Below are 18,324 nucleotides of genomic sequence, written 5' to 3' on the forward strand. Positions count from 1 at the left end.
TAACATTTAAGAGGAATTTGGACATGGATGGGAGGGGTATGGAAGGCTATGGGCTGGGTGCAAGTTAATGGGACTAGGCAAAAAAAATGGTTTGACACGGACTATAGTGCGGAGGAGTAGCACTTCTATCCCTGATTCACAGGTCTATGCTGTGTCCCTTTTGATTTTTCTACATATAATGCAGATTGAAACTCCAGAACGCAACCAAGGGATTCCTATAGGATTGTAGGTATTATCTTTCCAAGGATAAATTAAACAATGGCAAAATCTGCCCTCTCAGATGATTGCAAAAGTATTATTTCTAAACCATTCAGTATTTATCCCTAACATCACAAAAAGGAACACAATCTTATCACAATCTCTTCTTTGTTGGAATATTTTGTGTAGTCCAAATTGGGTGCTACACACACTGCACCAAGAAGGGACTTGATAATTACTGCAGTGGGTATGTTGGGATACCCTGTGGCTGTACATTCCAGATTCATTCCTAATCTGTTCCATCATTCCTTCCGGTACTTAATCATTCAATGGATGAAGTCAAAATCACCAAAACAGATCCACTGACTTTGACATGGACTTGCTGAGGAAACAGAATAGTTGCCTGTCTTGAGATAAAACAGGAACTAATTCATTATGGATACATTTTAGAAAAACGTGACAATATATCTGAGAGCTCTTTCTAAATCACTTTAGGCACAATGACAACGTCTACACCAACGTGCGCAAAAATCCACAGTCAGAGCTTCATGCAACACGGATGAACCCACATTGACTTTTAAACCTGTTAGTTGATCTGGACAACCATTGGAGTAAAATTTCAGCCAAAGCATTTGATCTAAGAATTGCTTCAACAATCTTGCTTTTAAAAAAAAAAATCCATATGTCGTAACTATTGTAAGCTTGAGAGTTTCACAGTGCAGTCAATCGAAATGAATACCAGCAACAATGAAGAAGGGATACTGGTGGGGGGGGGGGGGGAGAAATAAAATCAGGGTTACAGAAGCATGGCAAAAGAATAAGGGAATCTGAGAGCATGGATGAGAATCTAAAAATCAAAGCTTTGCTGAAATCAAAGCCTACATAAGCCAGAAAACAAGGTAAATTGGGATGGGTTTGATATAGGTCAATGGAGACTTAACCTCCAGTTTAATGAGGGCATCAGGTGGGAGGACATTTGACATAAGGGGGAAATACAGCTGCTTTTGGAGGGCTATGTTAAACATCCAAGTTGTTTTACAATGATGGCCCTGAGTATGTTTCCTTAACGCGCTTGGTGACGACTGGGAACCACAGGAGAGCTTGGCAGAAGACCACAGTGGGAGGTTTCCCAGCCAAACCGCTTTCCACTCATGATGTGTTGTCACAACCCTGCAGAAACAAGAGGTTGCCCTTCCACCTACCGATGAGCTCCTTGTTTCGGACATCCAAGGCCATATTGCGTAATGCAGTGGCAACAGCACAAACCACTCGGTCGTTGTCTATGCGCAGCAGCTCGACAAGAATGGGCAAACCTTTTTCCTTGCGCACCGCAGCACGGATATAAATGGACCACTGTGAACAGAAACAACAATATGTTTGGGTGGGGTTGGGGGCACAGAGAACTGGAGAATGGGCAATATTTACTGAAAAGGAAGCAAAATATCGAGATCCTTCCAGCCAGCCCTTCCTCTGGACATAAACTGCTCATTCCAATCTTCCAACAGTAGATAGATGCTGTGATTCACTTTGTGGCTAAGCCGATAAAGACATTTAAAATGACAGATGGGTCTGACGGGGTAGATCCAAGGCACAGGATTCCGCTTGTACAGAGGACAAAAGTATGGGGGGGATAAATATAAATTCAGGAAGCACATTAGGAGAAACCTTTTTTTAATCAGTGTGTGGTGAAAAAGTTGTAATGCTTGGAAAAGATCCATTCAAGTGAATGCTAAACTGAGGAAGGCTGGGATGGAAAGATAGGTTAATCAAGAAAATACAGACATACAGGCCATTTCAGCCCACGTGTCCATGTGGCCCAATTTACACCCCATTAACCTACTTCCCTGGTACCTTTTGAATGGTGGGAGGAAATCAGAGTCCCCAGGGAAAACACACACAGACACGGGGGATGCACAAACTCCTTACAGACAGTGCAAAATTCGAATCCCGGTCCTGAATGCTGGCGCTGTAAAAGCGTTAGCCAACTGGGCCACCCTACTAGTGATGGAAGATTGTTGTTGATGTATTTTACTGGAATAATTCAATCAAATTTGATGAATATGAATAAAAACAGGTATGAAGATCTCAAAAAAGCAAGGTTTCCTGCTGCCTCTACACAGATCTTCTAAACATTGGACAATGTCTATGTAGAGCAGCTTATTCACTCCACCACAAAGACACCAATGTGCCAGTGAAGAACCCTTTCTCGGCACAATATGTCAATAACTGAGAGTGGTTGACAGTAGTAAGTTCAAGGAAGATGCCATCCAGATCAAAAAAGACTGAACATTTTAATTTTTTTAAATGAATAATGTCTGTGAAAGTGAGTTCAAGCTAAGAGTCACTGAGAGAATGCATAGATAATTAAAGCAGCCTTCTCTAAAGTTGAACCATATAATCCATAGGAGGAATTGAATATAAATGGGAATTGGGAAGACTGGAATCAGATTAAGTTCACTCATAAAAAGTCATTCAAATGGGAACAAAAATAAAAAATCCAAGAAGGGACAATGGGATAAATTAAAATTAAAAATAATGTTCAAGGCAAATTAAAGAGATCATCAAAATCAGAATTTATTGTCATGAACAAGTCACAAAATTCGGTGTCTTGCAGCAGCGTCACTGAGCAGATATTCATATTATAAGCACCTTACAAGAATAATATAAAAAATAATAGCGCATGAAAAGTCAGGCCATGTCTTTGGTTTGCTGATCATCAGGAATCTGATGGCAGCGGGGAAGAAGCTGTCCTTGTGCCGCTGAGTGCTCATCTTGAGGCTCCTGTACATTTTCCCCGAGTGAAGAGGGCACGGCCTGGATTGTGGGGGGTCCTTGAGGATAGAGGCTGCTTTTTTAAGACCCTGCCTCATGTGGATGTCCTCGATAGAGTGGAGCCTGATGCCTGTGATGTCACAGGCCGAATTAACAACCCTCTGGAGTGTTTCCTTGTCCTGAAATTTGGCACCTCCATACCCAGGCAGTGATGAAACCAGCCAGTATAGTCTCCACGGTTTAGCTGTAGAAGTTCATGAGAATCTTTGGTGACATACCGAATGTCTTCAAGCACCTCACAAAGTATAGCTGCTGGCGAGCCTTCTTCATACCCTGACTCCCTCCTGAAGTCCACAATCATCTCCTTGGTTTTGCTGACGTTGAGGCGCAAGGCTGTTGTTGTGATACCACTCAAAGAGCTGCTCTATCTCCCTCCTGTATACTTCCTCACGTCCTTCCTGTATGCTCTCTGTTGTCCAGATTGACAATAAACCCAAGCTCAGGCTTTGATAACTCTGGGTTACGTGCAAATCACCTTCTCTGCCTCAGTCAACATTGAGCTAAAACTGCAAAGTGATCCTGACCACTCTGAAAGTCAATGTATAGCAGCACACAACAGGTCAATGCAGAGCAGCCATTCTCAATGGATGCCATACAGTCCCCACCTGGGGCCACAGCACATTTTAGAGGACTGAAATCCTTAATAAGGGGAGGGGCAAGGTGTATAGGAGAGCTTGGAAAATGAACAGATGAAACATTTTTTGGGTCTGGAAAAGGGGTCCATAAACTTTGAACAGAGTCCTAAAGGGAGCCAAAGCCAAAAAAAAAAGGCTGTAGAACATTACTGGGTCTTAGGACAGCAGCAGCCTGAGTGCAAGTAAGTGTCCTTACATGAGTCTCTGATTGAAGTTTGCCATTGCAGATACTGATGGTAGCAACTGTTCCTGAACCTGATATTATGAGTTTTGGGGCACCTAAACCTCTTTTCTGATGGCAGCGCACATCTTAAGTTAAAGCTAATTGCAGTCTTCAAATGGAGAAGAAATAGAGTTGGGAGAACAAATGAACTAAAGGGCACGGTGTAAGAGGCTGCAGTTATATTACAATTGTTACTAGAGTATACAGCTGTGGTGTGACATTTAAATTGATACATTCCATTTTGAATTTATAATCTTATGTATAAATATAAGGTTTAATGTCACCTTCAGAGATCAATGGCCCTTAATGCACATTTAAAATAGCAAATTATTTTGGTAAAAAGAGTTTGTTAAGGTCACACATGGACACAGCCATTGATCGAGTTCACTGGACAGTCACTTGCAACATTATAGTTCATTTGTTTCCCCTTGGTCATCACTGATTTAATAGATAATAACTTTCATGCATTGTAACATGTATTGATTTGCAATATGGCTCCAAAATTTCTGCAACACAAGTCAGGCTGTCAAAATTGACCCGAGTAAATGGCCCAAACGCCCCTGTGCACCCTTGCTGGCGTGGTGTGGTCGCTGTTTGTACTGCAGCAAGGTGCTGAGGCAAGATTTAGCAACTTGTAACACCAGTCTCTGACCAACTAGAACAGGAAGGAGAATATCACCCATTCTTGGACATCAAATTATCATACTTTCCCCCAATGAAGAGAGAAACAGTTAATTTGCTAGTTCAGTGAGCTGCTGAACCCACCACAGATGATGGCTGAATATTTCCAGCATTTCCTATAACATAACTCAGGCCATCAATTGCCCGGGCCTGTGAAAAAGACAGACAATCCATCTTATCCACACACCTCATGATTTTATAAACCTCTAATATAGACACCTCTCAATTTTCCTTGGTTCAGGGAAATAAGTGGCAGCCTATCCTATATCTTCTGAGAACTCAACCCTCCCACCCTGTTCTGGCAAAGCAAAGGCTTCCGTTACCTACATCCAAAATGCAAGGGAGTCGGTTCAAGCAACACATCTGAACTAAAATTTTTAGATTACATCTCCCACTCATTAAAGATCTCTCCCCATCTTTCCTATCAACTTCTCAAAATTTTCTTCAGTACTCAATTTAAAAACTCTTAACCAGGGCTGCTCAAGAGGATTGAAGCCTCGTTTTATCCACATGGTTTTTTGGGCTTGTAATATTATTGATAATCTGCATTGCTTCTGTATTCCTGATCCCATCAATTACGTCAAAAGACTAGAAGCTATACAAGAACCGATATGCTTCTATTAACAACAGAATGCAGACACGTCCATGCTGGCCGACTGTGCTGGACTGAGGAGGGAGCTGTGGAGCAGTCGCCTTATTCAGGGGTCTGTGGGAGGAGCCACAGGCACTGTCTGCAAGGGGTGCGTCCAGAAAACTGTGAGAAGTACTAACATATATACAGTGGTTTGCCACAGTTCCTCTGCAGTTGTTCTGCATTTCCCAAATAAAGGTGCTGTGTGATAAATTGCAGGCGGTTGAGAACTATGGAGCTTCCTCCATTATTTGATGTCTTGCTAACTCTCCTTCCTCAAATTGTTGGCCAGTTTTCAGCAATTCTTTCTGGCCCAAATGAGGGATAGGGCACATTCCACATCCCGTGAAAAGCTGGTGAGTACCAGTAATGTCCAAAAAGTGGATTTTCATTCATTTAATGGGAGCAGGGAGGCAATTTTCTTGTCATCTGATCAACAGAGTGAATGTACCTTCTGGGAGATTTGTAAACATAATAGAAACAATACCAAAGTATGTTTGAAAAATATAATGTTATTAACAATGACAGTCAAAGTTGTGATCAACTCCTGCTTTAGAGCAGTGGTTTTCAACCATTTTCTTTCCACTCACCATTTGAAGTAATCCCTATGCCATTGGTGCTCTGTGATTCATAAGGGGTTGCTTCAGGTGGGATGTGGGTGGGAAGGGAAGGTTGAGAATCACTGCTCTGGACCCAATTGTTACTGAAATATTTTGCCTGAGAAAATTGGTCATTGGCCCATTTCCTTTGGAGTTATGAAACCGTTCACAATTAAAACAAGGTTTCCAAACATTTTCTTTCCAACCACATACCACCTGAAGCGATCCCTATCGAATCACAGAGCACCTATGGCATAGGGATTGTTTCAGGTGGTATGTGGGTGGAAGGAAAAAAGGTTGAGAACCATTGATTCAGAGCATACTGCTGAATCTGAAACATTTTAACCAGTGCAGAACATCTTATTGTGCTGTATCACTTGCATTCATTTGAAACGTTCATGGAACCATTCAACAGACATATGGATAGCTTGGCCTCCCTTATTGACTGCTTGAGCACAAACAGGGCCTCCATGCTGAGATCATGGCTGGGGAGAGATGCTGACATTGCATCACGCATCATTTCAATGGTGAGTTTTACAGGAACAATTCTTCTCCACTGCTATGAGATGCTGAATGCAGAGAGCTCACATCTCTGAAACATGCAGGAGGGAAGGGATTGCTGCTATTCAATATTTCTTTAAAAATTTAGACTACAGGCCATTGTGGCCCAATAAGTCTGTGCTGTTCAATTTACACCCCATTAATTGACACATATTTGAAGGGTTGGAGGGAACCGGAGCCCCTGGAGAAAACCCAAGCAGACACGGGGAGAACATACAAACTCCTTACAAACAGTGCGGGATTCGAATCCAAGTCCGGTCTCAATCACTGGTGCTGTGAAGGCATAGCACTAACCGCTATGGCAACCGTGCTGCCCTTGCTACACAAACTGCGCCACCCTGCACTCAGTGTTGAATTCTTGAACCTTCGACCCACCAGAATCTATTGTCATGAACAAGCCATGAAATTTGTTGTTTTGCAGCAGCGTCACAGAGTAAACTTTCATATTACAATCATCGTCCAACAATAAATAAAAACAGTGCATGAAAAGTCAAAGCCAGGCCGTGTCTTCGGTTCATTGATTATTCAGGAAGCTGATGGCAACGGGGAAGAAGCTGTCCTTGTGCCTCTGAGTGCTCATCTTTAGGCTCCTGTACCTTTTTCCCCTGATGGTAACAGAGTGAAGAGGGCATGGCCTGGGTGCATGGGTCCTTACTTTCTTAAGACACCACCTCGACGGTGTGGTCTGGTGCCCATGATGTTACAGGCAAAGTTAACAATCCTCATTTTTCTTGCTCTGAGAGTTGGCACCTCCACACCAGAGAGTGATGCAACCAGTCAGAATGCTCTTCATGGTACACCTGTAAAAGTTTTTGAGTTTACGGTGACATACTGAATCTCCTCAAACACCGTATAAAGCCTTCTTCATGATGGCATTGACGTGGAGGCTCCAGGACAGATTCTCAGAGATGCTGACACCCAGGAATTTGACGTTCTTGACCTTCCACCACTCAATGACGACTGGATCATGTTCTCCTGACATCCACCATCATCTCCTTGGTTTTGCTAACGTTGAGTGCAAGGTTGTTGGTGTGACACCAGTCAACGAGCTGATCTTTAATTTGACTGAAAGCTGTCCAGAGGAACAGTGGATGTCATCGTAATTGTCTACCTTTGCTGATTGCTACCTCCTCAGATGTGGGAAATTGTTTCACAGGATTTTATGCAAGTGCTACTAACATATTGGAGGCAGATTTGTCGAGGACTTTGCTCTCTGGAATTTTAACATCTCTCACACACCACAATGAAGAAATCGATGATGGTGTCAGGCTCAGTCTCTGCAGGAGCCTGTTTACAAGCAGCTGAATTTTCTACATTGTCTGGCAAGGTAGAGCGATTTTGGAGATGACAAGGATTGCCATTCATCCTGTAAATTAGTGTCATTCCAGGAGGGAGCTAGCTTTGCCTGACACCAGTTTATACTGTATTGTGTCTACAGGGGACCTTTAGTTAGTGTACACGCAATTATCTAGCTGGCCTACTGAAAACATTTGACAGACTTAGAGCAAATAAAGTACAGCATGCAAGCATGGACTTATGGACTTACCTTCCAGCTCCCTGCAGCCAGGTTCTGTAAGGCTCCCGCTGCCCCTTCAAGAGTATCTGGATTTGAGCATTCTGACAAAAGTGTGAGGTAGGGTTTGACTATAGAGGGATGCCACAGGAGCTGTATACCCTTTGGTGGGTCTGCCGCCTCTGGGAGAGGTCCAACACCATCCCACTTGGAAAGAAAAGAGTGGGGGAGGGAAACAATCAATGCAAGCAAGTATATGCAAGTGAATTGACAACATAGAACACGACAGCACAGAAACAGGCCCTTCTAGTTTCCCCTCATATTACCTTTAAACTTTTCCCCTTTCACCCTTAACACTTGTCTTCTGGTTTGTGTCTCACCTACCCTCAGTGGAAAAAGCCTACTTGCATTTATAATCATAGTTTTATATTCCTTTACCAAATTTCACTTCATTCTTCGACACACCATGGAATAAAGTCCTAACCTGTTTAACCTTTCTCTGGAACACAGTCCTTCAAGTCCTGGCAACATCCTACTAAATCTCCCCTACACTCTTTTATTGATAGCCTTCCTGTTGCTTATTTCCCCCCCGCCCCCCCTGTCTTCTGCAGAATCTTGGTGATATTGGTAACCGTCAAGAAATAGCGGTCACTGCACAATCAGTTGACGCTTGCGAGTGGATTCGCAAATCCAAATGGAGAGGGGAGATGTGGTTGTCCGACAAGGGATAAAGGACAACTCAGGAGGTGAAGGGGAGATTGGGGATAAATAAGATAGAAATAGGAGAATAAGGAAAATGTTAGATGTTGTAGGAATGTTGTCTTATGAAGAGTTGAAAATAAGAAAACAGAAATGGAAAAGGAGGAAAGGTAATGATGGAAAAACGGAAAGAGAAGATAAACAAAATATAAAAGGGCTACGCTGAACTATATGTCTTTAAATATTAATGGAATACATAACCAAATTAAAAGGAAGAAACTACCAAATTTAAATGAATAAATGTATTCCATTAGAAAAAAATAACATATTGGTTAAGAAATAATATTGAAATATTCGAACAAGTATAGGAGCCTTACATTAAATACAATAGCGAAAACCTACCGGGGACAAACATTACCTAAGTTGATGGAAGGAGAAGGAAAGAAAAGAATGGACTCAGTAGAATTTCTGGTGTAATTTTGTTGAATGACAACATTGTCTGACTGGATTAATGCAACCTAGATTGTATACCTAAAATGGATGAGAGGGGGGGGTGGGGGGGTGGTTTGGGAGGAAAGGGGGGGGGGGAGAAAAAGTCACTGTATATGTGTGAAAAGAAATAGTGTATATCATGGCTAATGTGATTTATGGTGTGAAAAATAAAAAAATTAAAAAAAAAAAAAAAAAATTTTTAATGAAACTTTATTATAGAGAAAGAAAATAAATGGTAAACATAAATGTAAACTTAAAAGAATCACAATACCTTTGAAGATTTAAGATAAAAATGGATGCTGTAGGTGAAAAATAATTAGTCAAGGTTCATTGAACAACTGAGAGTGATCGACCTAAAAAATAAACAAGATTAATCTGCAAAAAAAAAAAAAAAAAAAAAAAAAAAAAAAAAAAAAAAAAAAAAAAAAAAAAAACCAATTCAGAGTGCCTCCATCGCTAGGGGTCTGAGCTTCTCATTCCTGGTGCAACCTTCACCTCCGGGAAGGGGTATAATTTTGGATGATGAGTTCTCAAACATTGCAACACGACTGCCTTCTGGGGTCATGGATGCAAGCAGATCCTGGACACAGGCTGTCTGCCGACATTCTAGTTAAAACAAGCCACGGCACACTTTTCTAAATTCTTCACTGGACCCAATCAGAAGGTAAACTCACTGCCAGTCCTGAGCTTTGCTTCTTGTTTAAAAAAAATATTGGCATGTGTTCAGGTGACTACTCGAGCCATTACTCAAGGTCGCTAAGCTTCCCCAACCTCCCACCAGCCTTCTTCTATCAGCATTATAATAGGGAATTGTAAATACATTTACATTTTCTTTGGCCAAAATAAAAATGGTAAGCCATTCATCGCTTGCCTGTCCTCTGCCATCCAGTGAGTTCACGGCTAACTGACATGGTCCCACATTCATCTTTACTTGTCTAAGTCCACCAGTCTCGGTTTGGAGATTTTCTACCGACTTGACAGCAACAGTTTTCTGGGATGCAGTGTTTAAGACCTCCACTGTCTTTATGGAAAGAAGTATTTTCTGACATCTTTTTAATTTGATGCCTTCTTGTTACAAACAGGCCAGAGGGATACAAAATAGACTGCCAAACTGATAGTGCAGAATTAAGATCTCCTCCACCGAGTCAGATAGCATGCTCACCACCATCCTTCGCACCATGTGATTTGTTCCTTTGCCAGGCAATATCTCATTTACAACGGGTTCAGCTGTGAGTGCTCTCATTGGCTGTTGTCATGGAAACAATCGGAACATGATTTCAAAAGAAATGCCAAATCTCTTTCACTCATATTATTTTTTTTAAAATACGCAGTGGGAATTTACTTGGAGGAACATTTTCACTGATAAATACATCTGCACATCCCATTCTTGTACATCTTTATCTTTCTAATTGTGCAGACAACAGGAGACGTGTTAAAAAAGAGGTTCAATTCAGATACAGAGCAATACCATGTAGCCTTATTGATATAGATTATATTCTATATAGATAAACCTTTACATAATTGTTTCTTCCACACTTTGGTTTGCTTATTACCTATCAAGTAAAGAACTGGAGATAAGGTTTTCCTCACAAGAAGCGTCAGATCTGAGATTGGAACTTTTTTTGTTACATTCAACTTGGCAATGCCCTAAAGTTAGACAATTTTGGTCAGGGGTAGGTAATTTTTTTGGAACGAATTACAGGGGTCAAATTCCTACAGGATCCGATGTTATTTTTATTGAGTAATATTAAGGCTGCAAGGCCAAAATTAAAATTAAATATTTATCAAATTGAATTTGTGTTAATTGCTTTAACAGTTTCTAGAAAATGTATTGCAATATCATGGAAGACAGAAGTGGATTTAGGTATGGAAAGATGGCGCGCAGAACTTTGTAATTGTATACCACTAGAGACGATTACTTATAATTTGTGAGATAAATATGTTTTCTGGAAAATGTGGAGCCCATATTTACAATATTTTGGTTTGCACGTGTGATTGGCTGCATGAAGACCCCACTTCTTGGTTACTTCCAATAGACTTTATTGTGTAAATGGTTTATTTTCTTGGCATTCTCTGGATTTTCTTTTTTTCTTTCTTTTCCTTTAGGGGGGGAGGGGATGGGGGGGAGGGGTGGAAAAGATGGGAGGGTGGGTTGAGGGAGTGGTGAGATGTTGTGTACTATGTGTAATTTATTCTGAAATAATTTTGAACTGAATGTAATGTAATTTTTTTGGTTTAAAATTTTATAAATAAAGTATTACAAAAATGATTCAGGTTGAGAAAGGCAAAGTCACTGTTCCAACAATCGTGGACCATCATCAAAAGCAGGTGCATTCATATAGCTCATGTGAATAATGATTGCACAATCTTTACAAGTACTTTAAAGCCAATTAAATATTTTGGAAATATATTTAGTTATTGCTGCCAATAAGAGATTTGAACTCCAATCTTCTGATCAATAGTGCAGATCTCTAGGCAAGAATCCAGTAAGTCATATGTTACGTACCAAAGGGCCTTGTTAAACTACTGTTGTTGGCGGGTGGGGGGGGGGGGGGTCAACCATAAAGATGTGGGAATGAAATCACCTGCAGACTGAATGCAATAACCCTTTCTGCAATTGGCTCTCAAGCCTGACAAACAGCACCTCAACTTGTGCCTGCGTACGATGCAGCTTTCCAGAATCGATATTAAATTCTCCATCTTCACGTAACTCACTTTATCTGAATGTATTGGAACTGGCCACTTCTGCAGTAAGTTATCCAAATATCGTCTGTTTCTATTAGTAGAGCTTGACCCACTGAACACATTCCACACCCCATTATTGCACTTTTACATCTGTGTTGCCACCTTCTATCACCTCCTCAAATAACTCATTTGAATGGATCACCCCAAAACATCTCCAAGGCAAACTTGACCTCATGTCACAAATAATTCCCTTGCCCAACCTAATCCTTCCTCGCACTATAAAGCTTATGCTAACTTTTAACTTTTATTTCCCAGTCCTAATGAAGGATTTTCTTTCAGTTTATGATCTAATTAAAAAAAAAATTTAGACATACAGCACGGCAACAGGCTATTTCAGCCCACGAGTCCATGTTGTCCAATTACAGCCAATTAACCTACAACCCCCTGTATGTTTCAAATGGTGGGAGGAAACTGGACCCACACAGACATAGGGAGATCGTACAAACTCCTAACAGACAGTGCTGGATTCGAACCCTGGTCACTGGTATTGTAACAGCATGGCGCTAACTGTGCCACCCCTTATGCTAACCATTATTTTCTACAAATGTTGCCTCGTCTGCCAAGAGTTTTCAGTATGATCAGTTTTTATAAGATTATGTCCCCAAGGCCAATTGGACCAAAAATCAACGACATCAGATGCGATGGGCCAAGATCATTAGGGTGGGGGTCAGGAAATTGCAGAAGAGAAAAGGGTCACAGTTAAGGGCCTGGTGAGTGTAGATGTTTGGGAAATGCTTTTACAGCACCAGTGTCCAGAGTTCGAATCTGCCACTATCTATAAGGAGTTTGTACGTTCTCCCCGTGAACTGCGTGGGTTTTCTCCGGGTGCTCCAGTTTCCTACCACCCTTTAAGATGGACGGGATTGGTAAGTAATTTGGGTGTCATTGGGTAATATGGGTTTCATGGGCTGAAGGGGCTTCGACTGTGCTGTATCATTAAAATTAAAAAATATAAAATATTTCCTGGAGAAGGGATGGTATGTTGGAGATTCCAGAAGGAGAGCTATCATGTAATACATTTAACTTAGATCTATGTGTGGAGAAGCTCCTGACCTCTGGATACCCAGCCAGGGAGCTATGTCAGCACGTTCTGTACAATGCACTACAAAGGAGGCCCCACATATTGAACAGGCCTATATCTCCATGGTGCCCTGCCCGTCACGGACACAGACAAAAAAATTAAGGTGCACAGCTGAGCCAGGAAGGGAATTGTGCACTTTAGAGCCCATGTGGCCAGACTCCAATTTTCCTTTCTGAATAGAAATTATATCGCTCAGATTTCAACATCAAATGAATTTCCAGGTCAGTCGGTTTCCTCCACTAAAAGCCCTAATGGGTTTCTAAGATAATCCTCCGAGAAATGTTGTGTGATCAAAAGAAGAACATTGAGGGCACACTGATCTGATACCTTAACTATGCTTCCTTCTCCACAGATGCCGGCTGCCCAGCTGAATATTTCCAGAACAGTCTCGATGTATTTCAAAGTTAAAAACACGAAAATCCAGATGGAACTCATCAGATCTCCAAACATCCTTAGGGCATAAAAATATTATAGCCAACGTTTCGGGCCTGAGCCCTCCTCGACGTAAGAGCAGAAAGCAGGCGGTGTCTGAATAGGGGGGAAAGGGGAAGAAAAGACAGGGGTAGGAATGAAGGCCAACAGACAATTGGACATGGATAGGACAGGAGAGGAAAGAGGTGGCTCTGTGAGTGCAGATCTGGAGGAAAGGAGAGAGAGGGAGGGAGGGAGAGAGAGAGCGAGCGAGTGAGCGCTACAGGAAAGGAAATAGGGATAAGGGAAGGTCAGGGGGCTAATGGAAACTAGAGACCAATACTAATGCCATCCAGCCGGAGGGTGCGGAGGGTGTCCCGACAGAAATACAAAGTGTTGATCTTCCAAACTATGGGTGGCCTCAGTCTGGCAGAGCATGAGAATTTCAAATAATTCTGCTATTGACCTGGAGATTCTGCCTCTCCCAACAAATCTCCTGGTGGAGATTGTAGTAGCTGTCCTCTCAGGATGCTGCAAATGGAAGAAGTGCAGGGAGCCTTGGTGGACCAGTAGGTCTCTTTCCTTCTGATAAATACTTCTTCCATTATGTGCTGACCACAAAAGATAAATAAGACGAGGACAATAGGATTGTCTTCCTGTGTTTTTTTTGGAGGTGGGAAGACTAAGAATCTCTTTTGGTGGTGTTTCTATTGCACATCAGCAGAGGAAGTGATAAATGGTTTGGGAGATAAACAAACTCTGGCTGCTCTGTGCTGACAGCAGTGAATCAAGCGATCCATGTACCTGCAATGTTTTACACACCACATTTTGCTTGCACTGTGATGGAAAGGAAAGCAATTAATACAAGCACTAGGTAGGGTTTGTGTGTGTGTGTAAGTAAACGTTTGCCTCTCATGGGCACACAAGGGACTTCAATGTGTGTAAGGACTGCTGCTGCCCTCTGTCACACGTGAAGAAACTGCAGACTTTTTTGTATCATAAATTGCCCGACCTTTCTCTGAAATTTCCAATCAGTGTTCTGAATTTTTAAAAAAAAGTGTAATTTAACCATCTGGGGGGAAATAAAACAGCTCTTCATGGGGCATGAAATTAAATTTCCCATCTAGCAGTGCGATAAGTGAATCTACTTAAAGTCTTAACTATTCGTGAAGTTTTTTGCAAGCTCATGTGAATAATGATTCCCAGGCTATCTTCCTTAATAGCTGTTGCAGTGCCGTGAATTTTGTGTCTAATACAGAAGTCTATCATGGGGCTGGAGCTCTGAGCGCAAACAACAGCCCTGAGCTCAACCATTCAAGTATGAAATGAAAGGTGTGCTTAGAAAGTCAATGGCACAGCCTCACGGGTGAAGCGGGATAATGGCCATTTCCAGATCATTCCACGTTGCTTGGAATTCCCAACTGGATGCTTTCTGATGTTGATCACACTCATGCCTTTGATGCAATTTCTGCATCGAGGCCTGGAGGGATGCAGGGAAACTTGCATTGTTCATGGGGATGGCTGTTCTTGAGTGACCAGACCACTAACTCACGCATCAGTCACCTTGCTGCTCCGGCAGTAAAACACATTCTACATTGCACACATTTTGTGTCATAGAGTTTTGAAGCAGGCCCCTCAGGCCAATTTGTCCAGCTGGTTCCATTTGCCAGCATTTCACCCATATCCTTCTAAATCAGGGGCAGCCAAACTATGGCTCGTGAACCCCATGCGACTCTTTGACGTGTAATGTGCGGCTCATAGAAATACTGTATATGCCGTTATATGGCACGATCCTTGAAACTTAAAATTTTCACCTTAAAAATCAGATTGTCCTGTACGCCAGATCTAAAATTCTTCCCTTGACGATGAAGTCTCAACACCGCCGCCACCTTCCTGCCGGCTCCGACGCAATTTCGTCCATATTCCGATGGTTATTTGTGAAGTCTCAGGGCTCTCCCATGGGGTCCCACTGCTGTCGGCTCTGTACAGGCTTTAAACGGCCCATTACAGGAGCCGACAGTAGGTTATTTTAAAATATCCAAATAAAACTTTATAATTTATTATTAATAGATTGTGATTTGCTTTTAACAGCATCCATGGGTCAGTGGTAAGATTTGGGAGGGGCTGGGGTAGTCTTAAACAAAGGATATGGCTCAAAACCAATATTTTGGTGGAAATTCCATGGTCATCCTATACAACGGCATATATGGTATGGTTGCTGTGACAGGAATTGTATGAGCCGCTGCTCACAATGGTAACTGTGAGCTTGCGATCACGTGATTGTTGTGGCTCTCAAACATCTGAAGTTTATCATTAGTGACTCTTACATCAAGTAAATTTGGCCACCCCTACAATTGTATTGGCTGAGTGACATTTAGAAAGGAATGTGTGTTATGAGCCCAGAGGACCCCAAAACCCAGCAACAATAGCTATTCACCGAGATAATAGATATTCACCAAGACAAATGGTTACTTAAACAAAAGTTGCTTTTAATTATCTTTAAACATGAAATTAGACTTTATCACTATTGACTTAACTAACCTAACTTAACCCCCTTCTAATTCTAAGTGCACTTATATGTAATGTGCGTGTAAGTTCAGAAAAGTTCTTTGGTTCACAGTCCAACCTCACTTCTCATTCCTCCAAGTTTACTGGTTGCAGGAAATTCTTATACTGTGCACAGAATTTACCATTTATAAAGTTCACTAGGCTTTGGTGCTTGAAAAGTAAATGGTTACTGCTCAGGAAGGTTCTAGTCAGTTTTCAGAGAGAGATTTGTGGTACACTGGACACCCAGCCACTTCAGTGTCTTGCTGATGAAACTGGACCCCTCAGGGTTCTCCAGATAATAACCTCTTTCTTTCAGGTCACCGCAGAGTTCCTTTTTGTTTCCCTTATTTCAAATGAAACATTAGGCAGCCAGTCCTCTCCTCTTGCATGAACCACAAGGGCTTTGACCAGACTGATCTAAGAACTCAGAACCCGTCTTCCAAATGGGGTTTTCACAAGCTTGCCAGCTTGTCAAATTCTAGTCCTAGCAAGTGCTGCTGAACTGTAGAATTGCAGAACTAAATTCTCTCTCTCTCTCTCTCTCTCTTTCTCTCTCTCTCTCTCTCTCCCCAGTCCAGCTGCTGTTCAGAACTAATCTCTGTGTGTCTCTCTCACTCACACACACACACACACACACACACACACACACACACAAAGCCTATTTTACCCTCTCTGCTTGCAAAACCACATGACCCTCTTAGAACAGCAAGCTCCCTTCCAGACAGAATGTGGCTCCAACAAGCTCTTTCATCTGTTGTCCTTTTGTTAACAACAATCCATTTATTAAGTCTCTTGAGCACTCTCCAAAGCTTCTGCGAAGGCTGTGGGGCTGACGTCTAACATGAGCAGAGCTCCAATATTTTAAATGAGATCAATTTTGAAGTGTTTGTATGTGACCTACACTAAAAAACCTGCCCCAATCTATCTCCCAAAAACATATCTATATTCTGTCGCATGTGGAAAGGAAAGATTAAAGTCTAATTCTGTTTTCATGTTTAAAGATAATTGAAAGCAACTTTTTAAAAAAATAACCATTTGTCTTGGTGAATATCTATTGTTGCTGGATTTTGGGGTCCTCTGGGCTCATAACACACGTACCTTTCTAAATGTCGCTCAGGCAATACAACTGTAGCCACCTCTGTCACTTCCTCTGGCCGCTCATTCCAAATGTCCATCACCCTCTTCCCCTCAGGCCCCTTTTAAATCTCTCTCCCCCCCCACCTTAATTTGACTCCCTCTAGATTTATACTCCTCGACACTGTGACTAAGATAAGTCCTTCTCATCATTGCCGATGGATCAATAAGTTGGCAGTGGGATGGGAACCAGGGGGCTCAGATTATACATCGAGTCCTCCATAAAGAATTCATGGGTAGATTAGTAGTCATACCCAGAAGCTCCAAAAGTTCTTCTAAGAATACATATCTGTCCCTCTCTTTGTTCTATTCTGTTTACAGTAAAGAAACAAGCTCACGTGCACATATTATGGTACCTTGCTTAAAGGGGATATGAAAATAAGAAATTATTTGCATTGTTATCAGTCCTTCACCATGGGGAGGGAGAAAAACAGAGAGTGCCTCCATTTGTCAAGCACCTTTCAAACCCACAGGATGTTACTAATGCTTTGCGATGGACGAGGTACTATTGAACTGTATTCAGTGTTGGTCATATGCCAATGTTGCACCCTCTTAGGGCAAAGGCCGATAAACAGCAATGAGATGAATAACCAGTAGATTGGTTTTGAAGGAAATGGTAGTGGCAGAATTACTACAGCAGTCCAGGCATTGCAGTGGGTTCTTTCACTTGAGAAATCCACTGGGGCCTCACTATCTCAAATGAAAAGCACATTCCCATCAGAAATGTGGACCAAGGACAACATTAAAAAATCAGTAAATCATGTATGGGGATTAAATTACATCGACTGCCATTGCCCAATTCTCCACTATTCCACAACCCTACTTTGCCTGAAGACAACTATACTATAAGTGTGATTATTCTCAAAATTGACTGACATCATTATGTGCATTCTGCTGGATTCATCTCTTATTCTAAAAGTATCATACATCTGAATTACTTCCAGGCCCTATAATGTATTTTGGGGTGAAGTTCACTCAGTTTAGTTGAAAATTCCTTCTGAAGATTCTTTACTTTTCCATCTGTAGGCTAGATGGGACGGGGAATGAGATGTGTGTGTGTGTGTGTGTGTGTGTGTGTGTGTGTGTGTGTGTGTGTGTGTGTGTGTGTGTGTGTGTGTGTGTGTGTGTGTGTGTGTGTGTGTGTGTGGGGAGGGGGGCGGGGGCGGGGAGGGGGGAGGTCAACCTCTGGCGTGATATTCTCAAGTACAAACTACTTCTAGATAACTAACCTTGACAAAGGCAATAACAAGCTAACACTTCCTATGAGATGCTCTAAGACAAGCTTCACCTACAGCAAAAATAAAACCCTAGGTTTGAGACAGATTGGCCCTTCTGGCAC

At 41.9% G+C, this 18,324-nt stretch overlaps 1 protein-coding gene across 13 annotated transcripts in view; it reads right to left on the minus strand.

Moving 5' to 3' along the window:
• ctnnd2b (catenin (cadherin-associated protein), delta 2b) overlaps positions 1-18,324 on the minus strand; it is a 1,542,927-nt gene that overhangs the window by 60,546 nt on the left and 1,464,057 nt on the right. For 7 of the 13 annotated variants that reach the window (XM_069906986.1, XM_069906993.1, XM_069907003.1 and 4 more), the window contains 3 exons: positions 10,227-10,310; positions 7,907-8,080; positions 1,401-1,551 (listed from right to left, as the gene is read on the minus strand). In XM_069906986.1, the coding sequence (XP_069763087.1) occupies positions 1,401-1,551; positions 7,907-8,080; positions 10,227-10,310 (409 nt within the window). The remainder of the gene's footprint in view (positions 1-1,400; positions 1,552-7,906; positions 8,081-10,226; positions 10,311-18,324) is intronic. The other 6 variants (XM_069907021.1, XM_069907036.1, XM_069907061.1 and 3 more) reach the window with 1 other exon arrangement.

The sequence above is a fragment of the Narcine bancroftii genome, chromosome 1 (genome assembly GCF_036971445.1).
Source record: "Narcine bancroftii isolate sNarBan1 chromosome 1, sNarBan1.hap1, whole genome shotgun sequence".
In the NCBI taxonomy this organism is placed as follows: domain Eukaryota; kingdom Metazoa; phylum Chordata; class Chondrichthyes; order Torpediniformes; family Narcinidae; genus Narcine; species Narcine bancroftii.